At 34.8% G+C, this 24,288-nt stretch overlaps 2 protein-coding genes and 1 gene segment (V, D, J or C); 2 read left to right on the top strand and 1 right to left on the bottom strand.

Annotated features, from left to right (window-relative positions):
* The first annotated feature begins 3,112 nt into the window (after positions 1 to 3,112).
* Positions 3,113 to 9,935, top strand: LOC113119217 (uncharacterized). The gene is made up of 8 exons (XM_026288506.1): positions 3,113 to 3,404; positions 5,537 to 5,679; positions 5,851 to 6,168; positions 6,258 to 6,557; positions 6,835 to 6,936; positions 7,504 to 7,531; positions 7,614 to 7,651; positions 7,783 to 9,935. The coding sequence occupies exons 2-8, from the start codon at positions 5,622 to 5,624 to the stop codon at positions 7,854 to 7,856; spliced, it is 918 nt and encodes a 305-aa protein (XP_026144291.1). The 5' UTR covers positions 3,113 to 3,404; positions 5,537 to 5,621; the 3' UTR covers positions 7,857 to 9,935.
* Positions 9,936 to 12,933: 2,998 nt separating this feature from the next.
* On the top strand, positions 12,934 to 16,456 carry LOC113119218 (uncharacterized). The gene is made up of 6 exons (XM_026288507.1): positions 12,934 to 13,107; positions 13,216 to 13,533; positions 13,624 to 13,923; positions 14,595 to 14,687; positions 15,207 to 15,247; positions 15,476 to 16,456. Exons 1-6 carry the CDS (start codon positions 13,059 to 13,061, stop codon positions 15,530 to 15,532), a joined length of 858 nt encoding a protein of 285 aa, XP_026144292.1. The 5' UTR covers positions 12,934 to 13,058; the 3' UTR covers positions 15,533 to 16,456.
* A 6,418-nt stretch (positions 16,457 to 22,874) lies between these two features.
* On the bottom strand, positions 22,875 to 24,243 carry LOC113120256 (Ig heavy chain C region-like). The segment is given in 4 exon segments: positions 22,875 to 23,051; positions 23,246 to 23,551; positions 23,718 to 24,035; positions 24,174 to 24,243. Coding segments are annotated over 4 exon segments (780 nt in total).
* Between the last annotated feature and the right edge of the window lie 45 nt (positions 24,244 to 24,288).

Below are 24,288 nucleotides of genomic sequence, written 5' to 3'. Positions count from 1 at the left end.
TGCAGTACTACTCTATAGGTACTCAAGATTAACAGGATATTGAGTGAAAACGAGCATTTCACCCCCTTTAAGACATTTTTAACAAACTTCTTTCTGGCTAAAAGTGCTTTATCCATAATAATGCCTTTGTCTGTGAAAAAGACATCTGAAACAGGAGAGATATAAGCTCAAATCAAGCTCCATTTACAAGCAAAAACAGCCCAAAACAGTTCAAAACAAATATGCTGGTCGATTTTGAGAGAGAACAAAAGGGGGCAGACTTTTTCACTGGACGAAGCGTTATTATGGATCCATATTTTGTTTCTTACAAACATGCAACTTTTGCCTCACAAGACATCAATTTTTGGACTGGAGTCATGTGCATTGTGATGTGTCTATCAGCTGTTTGGACTCTCATTCTGACGGCACCCATTCAGTGCAGAGGACCCGTTGTATAATTATATAGGCTACAATACTGTATAATTATATTAAGTTATACTGAATTTTATAAAACTTTGAGGTAGCATACTTTAAAAAGCCTTTAATAATTATTTTAGAACCTTCCATCTCTTTTGGCTAACATATTGGAATCCAATCAGTGTTATTCTGTGCTCCACACACTAAGAATGAACTTTGAAGAGCTGTTAACATCCGGATGATGATTGTATCCCATAGGCAAGTGTACATGGTGCCAACATGAGGGAGGGGTTTGCAGTCACTTGTGGGGAGTCAACAGTTTTTCGTTCTTGTTGTTGACTCAAACACTAGAGGTGTGCGATACCGCTAGATTTGGTATCGATCCGATACCAAGTAAATACAGGGCCAGTATCGCCGATACCGATACCAATATCGATACTTTTTAATAATTAAGGTGGATGTGTCTTCAACCTAAATCTAAATTAATTTTCATGACTTTTAATTTGTTTTTGTGATTTGCATTTTGGGTTATTAATCAGTACTACAAAAGCTTTTGTTCAGAAACAACTTTTGGTTACTTCTGATTTATTTAAATAAACAAAGTTACAAAATGATTACTTCACAAATATAAAAAATGTAAAAACAAATTCTCTTTTCAAGTAGCATGTTAATAAAAAAAAAATTGCTCCTCTTTAGTGCACTTCTTTTCAGTATTTTTTTCTTAAAGTCACAAAGTTTTACTTCACAATATAAAACAAATTCTCCTTATACAAAATTCCTGAAGCCGACATCTTCCACTATGGAAAGAGGCTGCAGGTCCTTCACAATAATTTCTGATAGGCGCCTTGTAATATCCACTGCTCTTGGAGAATCAGCTATTGAAAAATAATAAAAATAATTAAGTCTGGTACACATCTAGGTGAAGTTTAAATATAGAAACTAGTATCCCTTTCACAGCTAACACAAAAAGGGTAGATCGGCCTGAAAATAAGGCCATACAACGCTCCTCTTTCTCTGCCTCTGACCGACTGCTGTTAGAAATGCGCGGCTGAGCGGTGCGCGCGCCTGACTGCTGGTGGTAGCGCTAGTGGTGAGTCACGTGACGGTACAACACAGGAGAGGGGGCGGAGAGCAGTGTCGAGCACGAGCAGCACTCTTGAGAGCTTGCTCTGCTCTGTGACAGCAGCAGCATTTTGACAAACACGGCCAGGTCGCAAAACGAGAGAAACTGAAACTTAAGTATCGATATTTTCCCGTTGGTATCGATCAATACCGATACCAACGTTGGTATCGATATTATCGATATAAGTATCGATCTGCCCACCTCTATCAAACACGGTAGACTGTCACAGTTTGACCATATCTGATCATCCTGGACAGGAATATGTCACGTATTAGACAAACCAGTAAGATCTACGTGACAAGCTAGTTTAAAAAGGCTTTGATAATACAAATGCTGTGAATCATTTCCCAAGGCATTTTGCGAACCTGTCAACTATAAAACATGCTTCTGGATGCATGAACTACTTAAAGGGAGAAGAATAATGCATACGGCTATACTGTATTCCATTAATTAGTTTAGGATACTAATAAACGGCATATAAACTATAAAACCATAAAACTTACCTGATTGACAGCAATTTTGTTCGTTGAATTTCTTTGAATTATTATTATTATTTATTATTATTATTATTATTATTATTATTATTTTTTTTTTGCATATATCAAAATGAATCCAAAGGGTTGAAACGTCAATTTAGTGTTCACTCGAACCTATAAGAGCTCAAAGGCACATTTGTTATCTTGGGGCAACACTAACCCACACCAAACCCGTGATAACTAATTCTTATTATCAAATTTGGCCACCACAATGCAGCACTATTCGTCCCTCAGAGGATCAGAGAGAGAGAGAGAGAGCTGTCCTCTCATCACACCTGTTCCGTCTGCGCGCGCGCGCGTTCCGCGTTAGCTGCCTAAATGTAGGTCTCATTATTCACTTGAAAACCAGGTTTTACAGCACTCCACTTTTGCAGCTTTCTAAAATACTGTCACGACTTGTATCCTAATTGAACAAAAATTGCTGAGCCATTTATTCAATTTGTAGTCTGTGTTGAATAATCACAGACTGTCGTCTCAGGCTTTCACTGGTTCAATATGTAGGTCATGAGAACACGCAAGGAGCGGGTATAAGATTAGTCATAAGCGCAAAGAAGATTTGAGGCTTAAGCGCCGGCCTCAAACTAGCTTTTGCGCGCAAATGGTTTCTGGTGCACTTCTCTTATATCGCTATCCACTAACGCGCAAGTGTAGAAATGTGAAGATTTTAGCTGGTTTGTAATGTTTTGATGTGTATGGCTTGCAATTAATGAATGACTGACATTAAGCGCGTTGTTGCATTATTTAGCCTATTTTTCTACATTTAGCCTATATTTCTTTTTTTCAGCCGACTCTTGTTGTAACTCGGTTGATTTAGTCATAGCTACAGCAAATTATTTGATTATAATTTTAATAAAAAAAAAAAAATATGCTGTATATTTGCTTAATTCCTCTTCATGTTTGGTGATGGGAGTAGTTCAGGTTGTTTTGGATGATCGTAGTACAGCGTGCTCTGGTTGTCAAGTGGCAAATCAATTCTTTGGTATTCACAGCGGTAACTGTGAGTTTAGTAGGCAATCCGAGCTAGTCTAATGGTCCTTTCATTCGCGTCTTTGCACACTTTATAGTTTAGGATCAAATTCAGCTTATGCACCAGGGATTCAGAAATCGGCAGGCTCTGGAGATGCTGTGACCATATCGCTTTTGGTTATTTTTATTTATCTATTTGTATGATTTTCAGAAATAATTTGGTTGATTTTTTTTCCTCTTTGGAGGAAATCTCATATCACAGCTGCTATGTTTATGGAATATTTTGATTGGACACGAGAATATTCCAAAATATTGTTCATAAACGCTGAATGACTTAGGTTTTTACTGCAGATATGAGTGAACAGAAGTTTAGTTTGAAAAAGGTACGTGAGTCATTCTACAATTTCAACATTTTCTTGGTAGAAATGTATATATTTGACAATAACATTTATTATAGAATAGAACTGTCCATGAATTGATTTATATTTTATGAATTTTATGTGTATATACGTGTTTAATGTTTATATTTGACATATTACATTCAACAAGCTGTAAGCTACTTGTTGTAGATTCCTGCAACACGGAACGAAACGACAGAATGGCCAGAATTAGATGATTTTGAAAACAAACGTAGCCTAAAAGGTTTAGCATGCATTTCGCACTCTTACATTTACATTACATTTAATCATTCTTAAAGAAGATTGAGAGAAAAAATAAGTAATATATGCTATTTGTTTGTTGTCTTTGAATGTTGACTAGAAAGTGAAATAAAATAAATAAATAAAAATGAATAGAATTATTGCCAATATCAAATACTTGTGAAGCAGAGAGTCAATATGAACTTCAAATATATATATATATATATATATATATATATATATATATATATATATATATATATATATATATATATATATATATATATATATATATATATATATATATATATAAACTGGGCTCCATAAAAGTTTTTACAATAATCCCAGAACACATAGTCTTTCTTTCTTGGTTATCTATTTTTATTTTTTTAAATAGCTGTTAAACACATTTATAGGTAAGATTTGTAAAATGTGAGAATTTGTGAATATGTAGGCTATATTTTTTGTGATGGGTTGAAAAACCACAGTTCATGCCTTGAAGACAATGCGTGGGCATCTTGCTGACACCCCTCTGCTGTCATCTGAACCCCGTGTGGTTAGACCAAAGTCAAGAAATGCACTGACAGCAGGATGTTAGAGATGAGGGTCTCATGAAACAGACTCAACATTTACTGCTGTGACACAATGCATCCAACACTGATATAAAATCATCACTCAAATGATGCAAATTATTTACACAAATAAAATGGAGCATTCATAAATATGTATTATGTGGCTGCACATTGACATACACATTGTCCCCTTCCCTACGGATCCTAAATAGACAAATACGTTATGATTTTTTTAAAAACACATCGGAATTCCAGTTACATACATGTTTTGTAATTACCGTTCTATTTTCGTTTATTTCATTAATTTGTAAGAAAATCTAAAATCCCTGGCACAAAAAAAGCAGTTCACAACACAAAACTCTTTACACCGGACATATCTTTTAATGATTCATTTATTTATTGATTGATTTAAAGGAGTACATAGATTTGATGTATTTATAGAATGACATTTTAACATGACATTGCAGATGTGGGTATTTGAAGTGCATGGTGGGGAAATGTCTCAGACTCAAGCGGGTGAATGTGTGGGCGTTGAGCACTGGCTGTTCTCCTCTCACCATGCTGCTCTTTTCATCTCACACCCGTGTGGTTAGATCAAAAACATGCAACTGCATTCAGAATTACAGCAGATTTTCTGACACAGTAGAGTCAACCGGCAAGAAGAACACCTGCTCAGTCTGCAGTGACCTTTCTAAATATCTGTAGATCTGTGTGCAACAAAGAAAAAAAACTGTGCAATACAGAGCAACAGTGTCTTTGTGGATGATATATGAAGTAAATAAACCTGAGGGATCAAACCTATATCACTTAGGAGGCTTGTTTATGTTAGCAATAGCACACTAACACAATTTCCTATAGACTCTGAGAGTTCGTAAGCTCAGGTTATGTCATGACAATCACAATATGTATGGAATAAATAAAAGTGACGCATTGCCTGGCTATGTATTTCCATGGTAATGAAACTATAATGAAGTAACAGAGAAGTGCATTAAGCAGTCAGTATGGGAGGTATGGAATTCATGCATTATGGCTCTTTGACCCCATTTCCGGAAAGATCATTAAACATAAATGTTTTTTTCTATCTATTCTGGACAACATCCTTACCTGAAAGCATCATGAAACTAATTAGCACCTTCAAGAGCCCCTGACCACTGTGCGACTGTAATGCACAATCTGAACAGAGTGGAACTTTAATCCACAGCAGGTGCAGGCCTAGCTTTTGCACAAGTGATTTATATAGGCAATTAAGGTCCACCCACTGGAGACATGTAAGTTTTTACTTTCTTGATTTGTTTCTCCTTGCAGGCCGCTTTCAGTCAAACTGCATGGGAGGCGATTCACTGATTGCCTTATTTAAGTTAAAAGTTGTACATCAGATATTCTTCTAGACATGGCTATATGGACACATTGTTTGATACTGTTATGTTCCTGTTTTCTAGCTTCGAACAGTAAGTTGTTGTTCTTTTACATTTTGCCCTACATTTTTATTTAAGTACGTTATAAAAACTGTATTTTTATTAGTTCCAAAGGCTTTTAATTGTTTGATCTAATAATCTGGTCATAATATTTAAAAAATTAGAACCATTTTGAGCTTGTTTCTATCATATTTTTGTTTGCAGCTACTCACTCATTCCTCTTGACTCAGTCTCCAGGACTCACACTCGTCTCAGTCGGTGGTTCTGTAGAGTTAAGATGTATATTTGAGCAGACCCTAAGGTACTGCTATACCTCTGCTGCATGGAAAAAGATGAATCTACGGACTGGAAAACTCACGACAGTGAATAGTAGCTATGAGAATAATGTCCTTCAGCCTGATGATAAAACCTGTGTTTTGACTCTCAAACACGTAACCAAGACAGATTCAGGCTTGTATTATTGCATGACCAGATTTAATGACATGGCTGTCGTCGGCAATGGGAGCAGGGTGATCGTTAAAGGTAAATTTGAAGTGAAATCTCCTCCACATCTTCTCTGTGGTCACAGTTCATAAAAAAAAAATATTTTGTCCTTATTGTCCCTGCTGTAGATCGATCTGAACAAAAACTCTCCATCTTATACACACCACATGAACCTGATTCACCATCAGTATCACTGCAGTGTCTCGTGACTGGACTTGTCCCGTCTCAGGTGCGTGTGTTCTGGATGATTGGACAGAATGTGTATTCTGGATGGACCGAGTCCGGCTGGACAGACAACACTGATTCAGCCACAGAATTCACTCGAGCTCATCTCTCTGTTTCTGAAGAGGAGTGGAAAGAAGCCAGTAAAATTCAGTGTTTTGCTGAATATGATGGCAAGAACATCTCCAAAACTCTGAACCGAAGCGGTGCGTAAATGATGAAAGTCTCAGAGACACGACATGACAGAAATGTCAGGTTTCCTCCTGATATTTTCCATTCAGTTTTTTTTACACTGTAAAAATATCAGTCCAGTAAAAAATTCAATGTAATCACTGTAGAAAAATGACATTAAAAAACTATGAAATCGGTAGATATATAGCCTGTAATGATGAAAACACTTTGTTAAAGCATTACACAAAGTAATTAATGAACTTATACCTATATCTCCAGATAAATCCTATAATGCTCATTGCTATATTTCAGGAGCTGAACCTGCAATCATCTCGTGGCTTGTGTACTCTGGCTGTGTGGCAGCGCTCCTGACCATACTTCTAACTCTGATTATGTCTGTGGGATTATACAGAGGTAAGAATTTAATGCCACTCATTTAACAAATACTAATACGTATAATTTTTTTTTTTTAAGTTTGAACTTATATTGATTAAGCTTTATACAGTTCACAGTTTCCTCTTTGTCAGGTTTGTTTGATTGGATGAGTAAACTTGTCTGGCAAACAGACCATAGCCTACAACTTTCACAATGCTGAGTAACACGACAGGAAAGAGGAAAAAACATTGGAATACAAATAGCTTGAGCTTATTTATTTATTTATTTATTTATTTAAATTTTTTTGTATTTAAATACATCAGCCTTTTAGGAGATCATTCAGAATATTCATATGTTGGTTTAACTATTCTGAAGGAAATATATAGGCTATGTAATGTGCACAATTCATAAACTAATGCGGAACCTAAAATCATTTGGATATACATTTTAAAACTCTAGTTACATCAAGCAATAACTTTTCACAAATTAAAATACAAAAGTGCATACTTTGGTGAAATTTTCCAGCTGGTGAGAGTTTTATAATATAATAATTTCTTCATAATATATTCAGTAAAACATTTCATTTTCTCTATAACATTTTCTCAGATATGTTGATGACCAAAAAATCCAAACGGTCAGTATTTCAAAATATACTTTATAAACTGTACTATTAATGTAATACAAAGTATCTGAACCAAATATGTATTTCATTTTAGGCTCATGAGAAAAGATGCCCACCGCAAAATTTCATATGGTAAAATGACCTTTCAAAGCAAAAACTGTATAGTCTAATGCACCTAATATTTGCAGTAATAGCAATATTACATGAAACAATGGGAAGGAAACAGCAAACAAATTAATGTTTATTTATTTGTTCCTTATCAGGTAAACAGAACACACTTCGAGAAGAGAGTCCATCTGTTATGGTAGGAGGCAGAAATGAAGATGATGAACATTGAAGTGAATCACAAAAAAAAAAAAAAAAAACAGTTTCTGCTGTTTCAGAAGAAATATTATTTAAATAATAAACAGATTTTAAATATCTATCATACAATATGAACATGGATTGATGTAGCAATATTTAATTTATTTACAAAAACTACATGATAAATGCAATCTACCAGTATGTTTAAGCCAAATAATCTGTGCATATATAATATGGGTATGTTACAGTACTTTTATTGGTGATATTGGTAAAGGTTTTAGCATTTGATCAGTACCTAAACAGAACTACCTAAAAAAGTTTTTTTTACATTTATTTATTTACAATTATTTAAAATGATTTCCTAAATCTTCTGAAGTTATATGATAGTCCTGTGCGAGGAACAAAGTGAGACTGAAAATCTTTGGGACTGTTCTCCTGTACATTTTAATTGAATGCAGACAACCATGTTCAAATGTGTAGAATAGAAAATTAAAGATTTTCAGTAATGACGGCTTAAACTTTGGTCTGGTCCTCACAGTTTTTGTCTTGGACATTTTGTATCACTTTAATTAATTGTGTTAAATTTTGTCCTCTTTGGAGCTTGACAGAGGAGGTCATGAATGTTGTGAAATAATAATAATAATAATAATAATAATAAAAATGTAGATTCTTTAAAAGTGTTCCTTTTTATTACATGGCTCTCTGGATCTCTTGATTGTTGCATTGAGCTGTCAATATTTGTCATTATTCATAATTCACTATATTTCTTAATTGGCAAATAATAGAAATAATGGAGCAAACCATTCCTTCAAGCAAACACACAACAGATAAACAAATCTTTAGAGTGTGAAAAATTGCAAATATTTGATCGGGGGAAATAATACTTTGCAAACTTTTAATTAAACAAATCTTTTGGTCATTTCATATACTTCAGCTTGCATTTTATAATGTAAATATTTTGTCCTGTGTTTCTCTGGGATCTTATCGGTCATGGACAGGATGTTGGTCCATCAAGAGAATAAAGGTAATACAAAAGCATAATTTGTAATGATATGAATTACATGAAACAGCAAAGTTCCCTTGCAAACTTATATAACTTGTAAATACACTTGTTAGGATCATTTTTGCATGGACTTGAGTTTTTCTTTCTTTGTTTTTCAGCGGGGAAGAGGAAATGTTGGAGTATGCTAAAACATTTAATTCCTGAAATCATATATATTGTTAACTCATATATCTTAAAATAACACGATTGCCTGTTCTGGTTTTATTATGTCCATGTTAATGAATATTTCTTAGGAACTGTTTCATTTATTTGTTTGTTTTTATAATTATCTTCTTTTGTTGTTTTTTTTTTATTGTCCTCTTGAAAATTTGTTTAATAATGCTCCTCATAAGCTACATCATAAAAGTAAATGTTTCCTGAGCAGCAAATCAGCTAGTACAATTATTTCTGAAATCTCTGAAACAATTTTAATATGAAAATTTGGCAATCGTTCAAATACATTTTAATTTAAAAGTGATAATAAAGAAAAAACTTAATTTTTAAATTACAATAATATTTAGTATTATTGTTTTTACATCACATAAATTCACTAAATGGTAGCATTGTTAACTATCATGAGATCTCTTTTCCTACATTTCTGATATGTGCAGGACTGAACAGCAAAGCTACAGTTCAACTTTTCTTCCCTGGTGGCCCATCAAATTAAAATTAATCTTAATGTTACTTTTCATTTTACTTTTTTTTTTTTTTTTCCGAGAGGGTTAAAAACTCACAGTGAATGAAACAGGAAAGTGTATGGCCTCTTGCTGTAGTCTTCACACTCTCATTTAACAGCTTGTGGTTAGACAGAAGCGGCATAACAGGATGTTAGAAGAGACAAAGGTCTCATGAAACAGAGATGCAAAACTACTTTCACTGTCCATTGTTGCAGCGACTCCACTGGCATTACTTAAGCCTTGATATAAAACTATCTGAATTTTGCCTAATATTGTCATCTAATGTTCTCCATCCCTACAGTATGTCAATATCCACACTGAGAGTTATGAAATACTCAGATGATCAATTAAACTAGTCTGCACATCTTTATTAACAAAGCATTCAAAATAAAACATTATATAGGCTAATGAAAAATAGGTTAGTGTTGACATATTGACACATAACGTTGAATTAGAGCAGAATTGTGAACAGCTATTACATTGACTAGTTTTCCTCTTTTATATTATGCAGATTTACAGATCTTAGAGTTTTCTGAATTAAGAAAGTAACATAATTTTAGTATTTCTAATTGTATGTTGTGTATTAAAGGTGGATTTTTTTAAATTACTTAAATTAAGAGTTTTGTGTGTCCTGTTTTGACATGCAGTTATAATATATTTACTATCTTGACCCTGGAAACAGATGTTTCTGTCTGAGGTGCAGGTGGAGGAACAGTACTCTCAGTTTGAGAGTGAGGGTGTGGGTGTTGAGCATTGGCCGTTCTTACACCATGCTGCTCTTTTCATCTCACACCCGTGTGGTTAGATCTGAACAAGTGACTGCAAACAAATTGTACAAAGATTTTCAGAAAGCAGAGAGTTAAACGGCTAGAAGAACAGCTTCTTAACCTGTAGCGGAAAACACAAAGAAATCCATTAAAATAATAATAAATGTTTGTTCAAATCCTTAATACTGTGAGCAATATTTGCTATTTTGCTGTTCTTGCCCTATAGCAAACACCATTAATCAATAAATTGTATTAAACTTAATAAATAGATAATTGTATTCTCTATGTATGTTTTTTTTTTTCATTTATTTGTATTCCATAAATGTAAATTAATTTATATTCATAAATAAAATGAAATAATTACTATTATTTATAATAATAATATTGTTTATAATTATTATTATTCTTTTAATTTATTTAGAATTTATTGTATGCATAAATTGTATAAAATACATTTCAGAGAAACCTGACCACACTCCTTTGGCTCTATCTTGGGTAGATAAGGGCCTTTTGCACCGCAGGAACCTTTTCATAGTACCGCAGGGAGTAGGTGTGATTTTAGTACCAGACTGTCTTTTTCCAGAACCAAATTAGCTCCTACTCCGGAGCAGGGTTTAACCAGCACAACTGGTCCTAACCGTGATGTAAGTACACATTGATTGGCCAGATGCAATCGAATAAAACACAGTGTAACATACTGTAAACAAACTTATTATGATGAACAGTGATAAATATACGGATGCTGAAGTGCAGGCACTTGTAGCAAATGTACACTGTAAAAAAATATTGTGATTTTAACATTAAAAGACTGTAAAAATACTACAATAAAAACCTCTTAACTGGTTAACTGGTTAAGTTTCCATACTGTATTCGGTGAATAAATGTAATTACATTTTAGTGTAATTTTACATTATAATACTCATTATAATTATAAATATATATAAATATATATACATTATAAATATGCATTTTGGAAGGAATTTTAAAATTTCTTTTTATAATTTACAGTGAAAAAGCTTAATTTGACACTCCCAGAATTCCCCGCATGACATTTCACATGTTTCTTATTAGTTTTTTTTACCAGTTGTGTACATTAGGATTTCATCTTACACCTAATCTGTTCAATTAATGTTTATTGCATTATTTCAGTACAATATGTGTCACCATGATGGTGTTTAGTGTTTGTGTGAATGAGACTGTGCACCTTCTATATATAAGTATTGCATTTCTCAGCTCGTAGAAAAACTGTTTTTGATTCATCATGTGACTTTCGCACCACCACCAGTTTTTGGTGGTTATCAGTGCATTACAGTAGTTTAAAACAGATATTAGTACTTCAATATGTTGGTTTAATAACATTACATCATTTAATGAAACACGGTATTTTATTGTGAATTAAGTTAAGTCTGTAAAACCTATAATGTTGCTACTATACTTTTTACGGTGAAATTCTGGCAACCGTAGCTGCCAGTATTTTACTGTAAATGTAAAGGTTTTTATTTTACAGTGTAGCACTGATAGTTGTCGATGGAGATTCTTAATCCTCCTTTCTGTTCTTTCAATCACTTTATTTATACATCCATATTCCATGTCCATTATTGTGAAACCCATGAGACACAACAAAAACACAGCTCTGATCACAGCGTCCTCCATCCTCCTGTCGCTGTCAACCGGTTTACACCACGTCCTACACATGCAACAGATGCAACCCTTTAAATGGTGCTGGGAAGTAGTTTGCGCAAAATCATCCCAGTACTTTAGTACTGTTAGTTGTGGAACTAAAGCGGTGTGAAAGGCCCTATTTTATGTTCTTTAGTCAGGAGGAGTAAACCTCATCGATATCCACATGGAGGGATCTTCTCCTGTGTCATGGTCAATTCTTGAAAATCAACTTTGCAGCGGAAAACACAAAGAAATCCATTAAAATAATTGAAAAAAAAAAAACTGAAAAAATAAGGCACAATGTGTATTAATTTGAATGAGTTTTGTTCAGTTCATTTTTGTTTATCTGTTTTTTGAAATTTCGCACTTCATTGCTTGTACATGTCTGTAAAATAAAGGATTAATGTCCTGGCATAAAAGTACCAGAATATATTTTATAACAGTGTAGATTACTTAAATATACTATTTGTGATAAATGACCATTATTCTGCAGCTCTTGTCTCTGTAACAGGATTGTGTGTCATTCAGAATTGAATTTAGGATGACTTTGATACTCCAGTTCTGGCGTAGTGGATAAGACACATGCCTTTGGTGTGAGTGACCCGGGTTGAATCCACTGTGAGACACCAATGTGTCCCTGAGCAAGACACTTAACCCCTAGTTGATTCAGAGGTGTGTTACGTCTGACATATATAGCAATTGTAAGTCGCTTTGCATAAAAACGACAACTAAATGTAATGTAAATGTAAAGAACAACAGTACATCAAACAGTATTAAATGTGAGATCAAACCATAACCACTTCTACAGTATATGAAACAGGAAACAGTTTGTAAGTGCTACTTTGCAGCCTGTTTGCTAAAATGAATATTACCATCAAAGTAAGTTACTTTAACTTTGTACAGAGTCCGTGATTTGCAGCATAAATATATGTTTCTCTCGCTGTTGCTACAGGAAGGGCCACCCTTTGGTGAGCTTTTTTTTCTCCCTTGTGGTTTCAGTCAAACTCTTGTGTACTAACACCATGTTGCATTAAGATTGTGACTGGTGGTAATGTTAAACGGTGCATTAGAGGCTTCAAACTGTTAATATGGGTGCCTGGATGTGCTGTTGGATTTTATGCCTTTCTTCTGTACTAAGTAAGCCTATGCCAGTTATCAATATCATTACATCTTAATTCCTCATTAACAATATTTAATCAATTAGAATATTCTCTGTGAACCTGATTTTTATTCTCTCATTTGCAGCTACTCACTCATTCGTCTTGACTCAGTCTCCAGGACTCACACTCGTCTCAGTCGGTGGTTCTGTAGAGTTAAGATGTATATCTGAGCAGCTTGTTAGATACTGCTTTACCTCTGCTGCATGGAAAAAGATGAATCTACGGACTGGAAAACTCACGACAGTGAATAGTAGCTATGAGAATAATGTCCTTCAGCCTGATGGTAAAACCTGTGTTTTGACTCTCAAACACGTAACCAAGACAGATTCAGGCTTGTACTATTGCATGAGCAGATTTAATGACATGGCTGTCGTCGGCAATGGGAGCAGGGTGATCGTTAAAGGTAAATTTGATGTGAAATCTCCACCACATCTTCTCTGTGGTCACAGTTCCTAAAACAAATAATATTTTGTCCTTATTGTCCCTGCTGTAGATCGATCTGAACCAAAACTCTCCATCTTATACACACCACATGAACCTGATTCTCCATCGGTATCACTGCAGTGTCTCGTGACTGAACTTGTCCCGTCTCAGGTGCGTGTGTTCTGGATGATTGGACAGAAGGAGCGAGCTGGATGGACCGAGTCCGGCTGGACAGACAACACTGATTCAGCCACAGAATTCACTCGAGCTCATCTCTCTGTTTCTGAAGAGGAGTGGAATAAAGCCGGTGAAATTCAGTGTTTTGCTGAAAATGAGGGAAAGAACCTCTCCAAAACTCTGAACCGAAGCGGTGCGTAAATGATGAAAACTGCAGAGAAACATCAGAAAAATTTTACACATTATTGCCCTCTTTCATTTTCTTTATTTTCAGAATTCTTAAAACAGAGCAGCTGTCGCTCAAATTGTCAAAGTTACTATAAAGTTTTAATTTAAAAGGCAAATTAATGGATTTTCATCTTTAGTTTTTTTTTCTTCTTCTTTTTAGTTTTCAGCCAGTGTTTTTTTTATTACAAACACCTGTCAAAACTCTGATTAAATAGCAAAAATGTATTTGAAAGTACAAATTATAAAAAAAAAATTAGTCACACTTTATTTTAAGGCTCAATTAACAAACCATTAACTTAACTTAATTTGCTGTTTTTAATAGTTAATAATAGTTAATAAATAGTTAGTAAGGTAGTTGTTATGTTTATGTACTGGTTAGGATTAGGGATGTAGAATATTGTCATGCAGAAAATGTGCTGTAGAAGTACTCATAAACAGCCAGTATGTTAATTATAGGAATGATAAAAAGCACATAGAATTGATCCCTATACTAAAGAGTTAACCCTAAATTGAAATGTAATATCTGTTGTATAAATATAAAAGACAAAGTCCTTGTGTTAACTATAAAACTATGTACATGCTAAAACATTGGTGTATTAATTATTGATCATACTCTGATGATGGTTAATCTTTCAGGACTGACTCAAAGACCTCTGTGGATTGTGTACTGTGGCTGCGGGGCAGTATTGCTGATTGTAGCCGTGGTCTTCTCTGTTTGTTTATGCCAAGGTAAGCATTTAAATTAATCTGGGAAACTGGTTAATTGCTATCGAGTCCACTAAGGAATTTTAACAAACTAATAACTAAGTAACAAAAATATGTAAATATATGAAATGCATAATTATTTCCGTTATAAACATTCTGATTTAAAAAGCCTGTTGGTGATATGGTGTAAAACTGTGTAATTCTCAGGATAATAAATAGTAAAAGTAAACAAACGAAAAAATACATGGTTCATTTACAAAAGTACTTTTACAATTATTATTTTTTTAATTGTAAAAATGATACAATTCCATTTAACTTTCTCTATTACAAAACTTAGATATGCATATGATAAAACACTTACAGGATCAATATATCAAGCAAAATTATGTCTGAAACTTTTTCCGAATTCTACTGTAAACTGAGGCTGTTTCTATTCTGTGTGTATTGTAGATATGTATTCACTAAATCTGCCTGTAGCTACATCCTAACACATAACCTGAATCTTTTATTAAATAAAGTCATGTTGTGTTTTCCCTTTAACAGGCAAACAGAGTACAGGGAATGAAGACATTTCATCTGTAAAGGTAAGCATGGTATAGTCTAATAATTATATGTAAATATATTTATTGTTTGTTAAATGTTCATTCTAAATAGTTATTGGTGAATTTGTATAAAAAAATAAATAAATAAAAAACATTCTGAAAATTTGTTTAGATTTATCGATACAAGGGAAGTCAAAAATTATGTCATATGACTGTCATGTGTAGTTTTGGTGTGAATGCTATATTAACTAATTCATTAATTTTGTCTAGTTTTACCCTGTGGATCCAATCAGTTTAGGGGTGAATTTAAGTCCAGCAAAACAATAAAGGTAAAATTTAAATTTGTAAATGCTTTTTAATTATATTTGATATGAGAAACAGTCAATCGTTAAGAACACTCTGATGTTTCCTTCAGATATTGTTTCCTTTATTTCAGGGCACCACTGGAGATCAGTGTTATTAAAATGAATGTTATACTCTGTCTAACAATTACTAAAAATGACAATATATTACATTAAAATTAGCATCCTCCATGTTTATGATGATGATGGTACACCAATTAATGTACTCTCTGATCTGACTTTCTTTAAGCTCTGTGGATGAACAAACATCTTTCATACTTAATATAGAGTTGTTCTTGAGTCAAAATTATATGAATAATCTATATTATTGTATGATTATGTCTTCTCTTATTCCCAAATAAAGTGTATTTTTTCTTCTTTTTTATTATTCCTTTACTCGTTTGGAATGGAAATTACTTTGTTAGGAAGCAAAAGGGATTGAACTTTTATTCTGGTGCAGTTTAGAGGCGTTACGTTTGATTATGAGCATGCACAAATGAGATATGGGATTGGGAGCTATAGATTTGAGCAGAATTTTCAGTAAATAACAACTTATTTCACTCTGTTCAGTAGCTTATATAACACTTTAGATCAGGGAACATTATTAACTAGTTGCTTTGCATTCATTTTACTAGCATGTTGGCTGCAAGAGGAAAATTAGAATTTTATTGAGGGAAAATGCTTAATAGTGAAAATGTGCTTCGTAATCTAAAGTGTTAACATTTATTCTTGACATATACAGTATACAGCCTATAGAAAACAAGATTTAGTTTTTGTTTTTCTCATAATTTCCAAATGTGGAAAGAAACATGTCAGCAAAACTTGAGGAGTGATCCTTAGCAGGGCCGTGCAGAGACCTTTGGAGGGGCAGGTGCTCAAAGTATAAAAGGGGCACATGGAACAAGGTTTTAAATGGCGCTGTTCAAAATATCAATACAGCAATATATTGTGATGCATTCCTTGCGGATTCACGTATCGATATGGATGGTTATGTATTGATACAGCAGCAAATGCTTTGAAGCAAAGAAACAATAGAGAAGACAATTTTAAGTTTAAAATAATAATAGCTCTGGGATTAGAAACTGAAATGTCTTAAATTGTCCCAACCTGATGGTTTTTTCTTCTCTGTTTCAGCATTAATCTATTATTTTAACCATCACTACTACTCTTGCACCTAATCAATAAGTCCACCTTAAATATTGATACAAAACATAAAAAAAATGATCTACTGGAATATAGTGATTAATATTATTATTACTGTTGTAGTTGTTATTGTCTAAAATTGAACACCTTTGCAATGTAAACAAATGACAGGCCACATTTGATATTCATCTCCTTCACACTGCACTTTGATGTCAGGTATATTATGCATTTTTTATTGACACTGATATTTTTACATTTATTTCCAGAGAGATATTATTGAGTTTACAGGCTAAAGTGGTCTTGCTGTTGAAAGCACTGTTGCTATTGTAGAAAAAATATATATTTGCGTCACATTTAAAATATAATTATATAATTAATTCCTGAATTGTTTTTATTTTTATAATGATAATTCAGAGAATGAGAAAACCTGAATAAGCCTAACCAGTATTGTGATAATTATTTTTAAGGCACTCGACGTGTTAAAAAATAAATAAGTACTGTAATATAATAAAAGTTTAGTCAAATAACATAAAAAAGACCAGACCCTTCGATGCCTGTGAAACTTTTCTCCCTCAAACAGCACGCTACTGTTACTTCTACACTACAAGCTACACACAGTAACATATCTGCATGTTCTCACATCACATCGTTCTTGTAAAATAATAATAACATCAAAATCACTTCGCTGAGAATGAAACACCACTTACCAGCTGCCACGGTTCTGAAAATATCTTTGAGCAATTAAAAATGCGCGTGCGGCCTGAGGAATTTTCCCGGTCAGGTGAAAGGTCAACATATTGGTCATTTTATTTACGACTAAATTTTTGGGGCAAAGGAGCAGGTGCTCAAGTGAACCGGTTCTTTCGGACAATTCGATCAAATAAACCAGTTGAAAAAAAAAAAACGGTTCACCGGTTCTTTTGCGCTCGATGTAATGTCATTCGCGACGACTGCCCTTCTTTCAAGCCTTCGATTTACCCGCGCTCCTAACACTACCACAGAATCAGTTCAGAATCAATCACCAAAAGAACCAGTTCGTTTCAGACGAGCTGTGAGTCAGTCTGCTTCACAATGAATCACACATGCGCAGTATCATCAGCTCAATGAGCGCTTCAGAACTCCTGACCTGATATTTAGATATACTATTCTTCAATAAATATATTTGATTGACAGGGAAGCTGTGCGCAAACAGGAATATATATAATTTTTTCGAAAGAAAAAAAAAGGCACCCCAGAAAAAAGGGCACTTTCTCTCCAGGAATAAAAAGGTCAGGTGCTCAAGCCCTCTTTGATGTCTATGTGTGCACGTGCCTGATCCTTAGAGCTGATGACCACAGACTTTTAAACTCCTTTATTCCACCAGCGTCTAGTGATTTATTAGTTTTTATAAATGGAGAGTTTAAGTCCTTGATTCTGATTGGTTGAACCAAGTTCGAAGCTGTTGTAAAATACTCTACAAACATACACCTTTGTTTACTTCTGTGTGCTGCTTGGAAACCACTTTGTTGGAATAACAGCCGTTTTTGAGGAACTACATTGTTTGGTGTTTATTAATATCATTACACTTTATTTGTTCTGTTTTATTTTGTGATTATATAAGGAATAACTGTTTTCTAACAGCAATAAGCCCTGTGAAGCTGTGGTTTACAGTGAATTTATAAGAGCTAAGGGGGGGTTTCAGCTTCTTGTCGTGCCTAACAATGCCCCTTAACCGTTATAAATTCACTGTAAACCACGGCTTCTCTGGTCTTATTGCTTTATAATACACTCTAATATAGTGTAGCACCCAAGGCAGTAAAAAACTGTATACATTTGCCACTGATGCCCCAGAGAGAAAATAGTCAGCCTCCCTTTCCTCTCAAACTTCTAAAATAAATATTATTCAGTGGTATTTAAAATAACACACTCTAACCCAAGTTTTGGGTTAAAATTTTTATTACAAAATTTAACCCAACAGCTGGGTTAGTCCATATATGACCCAGAGTTGGGTTGAAACAACCCAGCATTTTTTAGAGTGTAAGGCTCCGAATCAGTTGAATAAAAATCCTCCTTGTCTCCTCCTTTCACACTGTGAATGAACAGCAGTCCGAACAGATTTCTGAGGCTTTCGAGCAGCAATGAATGATTTTGCAAAGCTGTAGCTTTCTAATCAAATATCTCACCACAGACCATGCAAGCATTTAACAATAACGTTTGCAAAATAGAATTCCTAATTTTATTTAGGATCCCACCTGTATCATGGGAAGACATGGCTAATTATAGGCTTAAATAATCTTTAATTATGGAGTAGCACCTAAGATAGCCCTTATCTAATCAAATTTAATTCAGAGGAAGTTTGTCTACACAGTTTTCCAAATAATAATAATAAATAATAATAAAAATTAAATTCAATAAGAAATAGTTACAATCAAAATCCCATAAAACATATGAAATTTGTTAACACCACTGTTTTTGAAATCATAATGTTTGTGTGTCTCGCGTTAGTAGTTGTCCCTGCATGGGTTTGCCAGTATAACGCCTTTTTGCATTCTTACTGAATGACGCCATGTGAGGGTGCGCCCAAAATAGCATTAGATGTCAGTGTTGTGTACCACAGGAGGGCGCTTCACGAGCTCTGAGCTCATGGTTTCAGCCACAGCCCAGTTCTAGTCTATAATCCTGCTATATTATCCAATGTTCCCTGCTTCTGTCATTTTGGATTTGTAAAAACAGTTATAACAAACTTTACACTGTTTAAACACAGTTTGTCTCTGAATTAAAAAATAATAAAAAATTTAATAAAAATATTAAAGTGACATGACATACAGTCAAGGATAGTGACCCATATTCAGAATTTGTGCTCTTTATTTAACCCATCCAAAGTGCACACACACAGCAGTGGACACACACACACACACTGTGAACACACACCCGGAGCAGTGGACATCATTTATGCTGCGGCAACCGGGGAGCAGTTGGGGGTTCGGTGCCTTGCTCAAGGGCACCTAAGTCGTGTTATTTAAGATGGACCTGATGGCGGTCGTACTTATATGACCGCCATCAGTTCGTAGCAGTGAATGAAGATGTATCATATCGATCACAAGTGCAGTATGGAGTACCTCAAGGCTCAGTTCTAGGGCCGCTACTCTTCACGCTTTATATGTTACCCTTGGGAGATATCATCAGGAAACATGGTGTTAGCTTTCACTGTTATGCTGATGATACGCAGCTCTATATTTCCTCGCAGCCCGGTGAAACACACCAATTTGAAAAACTAATGGAATGCATAGTCGATATAAAAAATTGGATGACGAGTAATTTCTTACTGCTAAATTCAGAAAAAACAGAGGTGTTAATCATAGGGCCTAAAAACTCTACTTGTAATAACCTAGAACACTGTCTAAGACTTGATGGTTGCTCTGTCAATTCTTCGTCATCAGTTAGGAACCTAGGTGTGCTACTTGATCGCAATCTTTCCTTAGAAAGCCACGTTTCTAGCATTTGTAAAACTGCATTTTTCCATCTCAAAAATATATCTAAATTACGGCCTATGCTCTCAATGTCAAATGCAGAAATGTTAATCCATGCATTTATGACTTCAAGGTTAGACTATTGTAATGCTTTATTGGGTGGTTGTTCTGCACGCTTGGTAAACAAACTACAGCTAGTCCAAAATGCAGCAGCAAGAGTTCTTACTAGAACCAGGAAGTATGACCATATTAGCCCGGTCCTGTCCACACTGCACTGGCTCCCTATCAAACATCGTATAGATTTTAAAATATTGCTTATTACTTATAAAGCCCTGAATGGTTTAGCACCTCAGTATTTGAATGAGCTCCTTTTACATTATACTCCTCTACGTCCGCTACGTTCTCAAAACTCAGGCAATTTGATAATACCTAGAATATCAAAATCAACTGCGGGCGGCAGATCCTTTTCCTATTTGGCGCCTAAACTCTGGAATAACCTACCTAACATTGTTCGGGAGGCAGACACACTCTTGCAGTTTAAATCTAGATTAAAGACCCATCTCTTTAACCTGGCATACACATAACATACTAATATGCTTTTAATATCCAAATCCGTTAAAGGATTTTTAGGCTGCATTAATTAGGTAAACTGGAACCGGAACACTTCACATAACACCGTACTTTCTACATCATTAGAAGAATGGCATCTACGCTAATATTTGTCTGTTTCTCTCTTGTTCCGAGGTCACCGTGGCCACCAGATCCAGTCTGTGTCCAGATCAGAGGGTCACTGCAGTCACCCGGATCCAGTACACATCCAGACCAGATGGTGGATCAGCACCTAGAAAGGACCTCTACTGCCCTGAAAGACAGCGGAGACCAGGACAACTAGAGCCCCAGATACAGATCCCCTGTAAAGACCTTGTCTCAGAGGACCACCAGGACAAGACCACAGGAAACAGAGGATTCTTCTGCACAATCTGACTTTGCTGCAGCCTGGAATTGAACTACTGGTTTCGTCTGGTCAGAGGAGAACTGGCCCCCCAACTGAGCCTGGTTTCTCCCAAGGTTTTTTTCTCCATTCTGTCACCGATGGAGTTTCGGTTCCTTGCCGCTGTCGCCTCTGGCTTGCTTAGTTGGGGTCACTTCATCTACAGCGATATCATTGACTTGATTGCAAATTAAAACGGACACTATTTCAACTGAACAGAGATGACATAACTAAATTCAATGATGAACTGCCTTTAACTATCATTTTGCATTATTGAGACACTGTTTTCCAAATGAATGTTGTTCAGTGCTTTGGCGCAATGTATTTTGTTTAAAGCACTATATAAATAAAGGTGATTGATGGAGAGAGAGCGCTGTACATTAACTCCACCTAACTACAATTCCTGCCAGCCCGAAACTCAAACCCACAACCCTTGGATTGCAAGTCCAACACTCTAACCATTAAGCCACAACTTCCCCCTTAAAAGTAGGGATTTTTAAAATACTTTGAAAAAGAGTAATGAGACACAGGTCTGCCTAACTTTTCTTCTACATTCATCACAATAGTAGAATCTGGATAAAATGTGAAATATTTTTGTAAATATTTATGTAAAATCTGTCTGCTTATAGATTCCATATTAAGGAACAGATGACTGAGATATTTATTTTATTATTGGCCTTGTGTCATATGTGTGTGTACTTTGTGCCTTTGTTACTTTTTTCATAATGGACAAGCATTCAGAAAGTACATTATTTTTCACCTTTTAAGTAATACAGAAGCTATTCTAACTTCACCTTAAAAACACAAATGACTTATTGGATGTCCTTCAGGAATATATATAAGCTGTGTGCATATTTGGCAATAAATTAAAATAATTAAATGCAAATAAATAAATAAATAAGCAAGCAATAGGATGGCAGTCATGACTTGTTGATATGTGCCATCTATGCTTTTATTCAGACTTAATCTCTCATATATTGAGAAACTGCTTACACATTTACTACTTTTACATTTTTATATATTTTATAAAGTTGAAGTTAAAAGTATAAATACACTTGCAGAATCAGCCAAATGTAAATTATTTACCAAATAAGAGGATCATACAAAATGCATATTATTTTTTATTTAGTACTGACCTGAATAAGATATTTCACATAAAAGATGTATACATCCATTCAACAAGAGAAAATTATAGTTTAATTTATAAAAATGACCCTGTTCAAAAGTTTATATACCCCTGATTCCTAATATTTTGTTAACTGAATAAGCTGGGTTTTTGTTTTTTTAATCATAGTCCCAAACAAGGGACATGAGTCCTGAACAGTTAAACTGCCTGATGTTCTTCAAAAATAAATAAATAAATAATTAAATCCTTCAGGTCCCACAAATTCTTTGGGCTTCCAGCATTTTTACAGTATATATTTGAACTCTTTCCAACAATGACTGTATGATCTTAATTTTTTTCACACTGAAGAAAATCGAGGGATTTTCAGCTAGGGTGTGAAAACTTTTTGCATTTGTAGGGTAAATCAGGGTAAATTTAACTTATTTTGTAAGTATCTTAGCTTCTGAAAGGTAAAATTTTAAAAAAAATCTGAAAAAGCTTAAAGCATTTTGTATGATCTTTCTTATTTTGGTCAAATAATTAACATTTAGCAGATTCTTCAAGCTGTATGTAAACTTTTGACTTCAACTGTATACAGAAAGAGAAAGCAAGTAAGAGAGAAACTGTATGCACATTTACATTTATTTGTAACAAATCAACATTTGTTTGATGTTTTCCTGTCATAGGATCAAATACATAATTTCTGAGGTTTAGAAGCGTCTTGCTAAAATTAATGAGGTCGTTAAAAAGAGCAGAGCAGTGGCAAGTGCAAAATGTCTGGTTACACTGACAAAAGGATAGCAAGTGTCCTGGAAATCTGAGGAAAAGAATAAAAGAGAAGGATTGTGAGAAAAGATTCAAAAACATTTCTTCTTAAAAATGGACAAAACATCCAAATTAATATACATATAAGATCCGTCAAAAAATCCCACTGATCCCGTTTTTGGACAGGTAATATTAAAACATTTGATTTTCTATCCTGATGAAGAGATATTATGAAAAGTTATTTACCATAATAATGCAGAGTTTTGTTGAACACCCATCCACCAAACTTCACAATGCAGGTGCACGCTCCTCCTGTCCTCCACTCCTCAGCCGATACTGATACATAATTATGTATTTTCACAGATTTCTCTTCACCATCTTCCCAAACAAACAAAGTTTTTCCATTGTCCTTTCTACTCCCCATGAGCCAGTGCACATAGACCTTTGAGGAAGCAAATCCTCCGACTGTACACTGAAGAGTGACTGTAGAGTCGCGTTTGTTACTGCTGGTAAATGCCATGATATCAATAGACGGCATCACAGCACTCTCAGCTGAAAGAAGACAGATAAACAACACTTTACTGAGATAAAAGAGCAAAAAAAGGACCGACACATAAATGTATAATAAAAACATGAGCTTTCCTATCAACACAAACCTCGAGAACCATCATGTTAGGTGGTAATTCAGAAACTTTTGAAACTGTTTGTGATACAGTACCTTGTACAGTGACAACTGTGCCATTCCCAAGGTACATTTGCTCACGGTCTGTAGCGATGCAGTAATACGTCCCAGAATCCTGCACTGTTGCTCTGTAGATGGAAGCCTGACACACTTTGGTTTCCTCCTGCTCTTTAGTCTGACGAGGGATGTTTGAGTCCTGCAGAATGTCTATTGTTCCACTGACGGGGTGTACTCTGACCCAGGCCACTGTGTGACAGAATGACTGCACCTCACTCAGCTGGCAGTGCATTGTCACTCTTTCACCCGATATCACCTTCACTGATGGGGGAAACTGATAAACTGTTCGCGCCATCGCTGCAAACGGATTCAGACCACACAATTTTAGTAATTCAACAGTATCAGAAATACTACTTTGCTAGTCTTACCAGTTACACTAGTTTCGGCTACAAACTTACCGATATGCATAATCAAATAAACCTAGTAGTAGCTTACCCTTTGGCAAAATTAAACAGAACAAGACAAGAAAAAGGAGGTCAAACATGCTGTCTGAAAGCTTCACCGGCCTAAGAAACTGAGAGAAATGTGCTGAGTGTGACAAATCACACAC

Source organism: Carassius auratus, chromosome 19 (assembly GCF_003368295.1).
Source record: "Carassius auratus strain Wakin chromosome 19, ASM336829v1, whole genome shotgun sequence".
NCBI classification, from domain to species: domain Eukaryota; kingdom Metazoa; phylum Chordata; class Actinopteri; order Cypriniformes; family Cyprinidae; genus Carassius; species Carassius auratus.
This window is presented reverse-complemented; position numbering and strand designations above follow the sequence as displayed.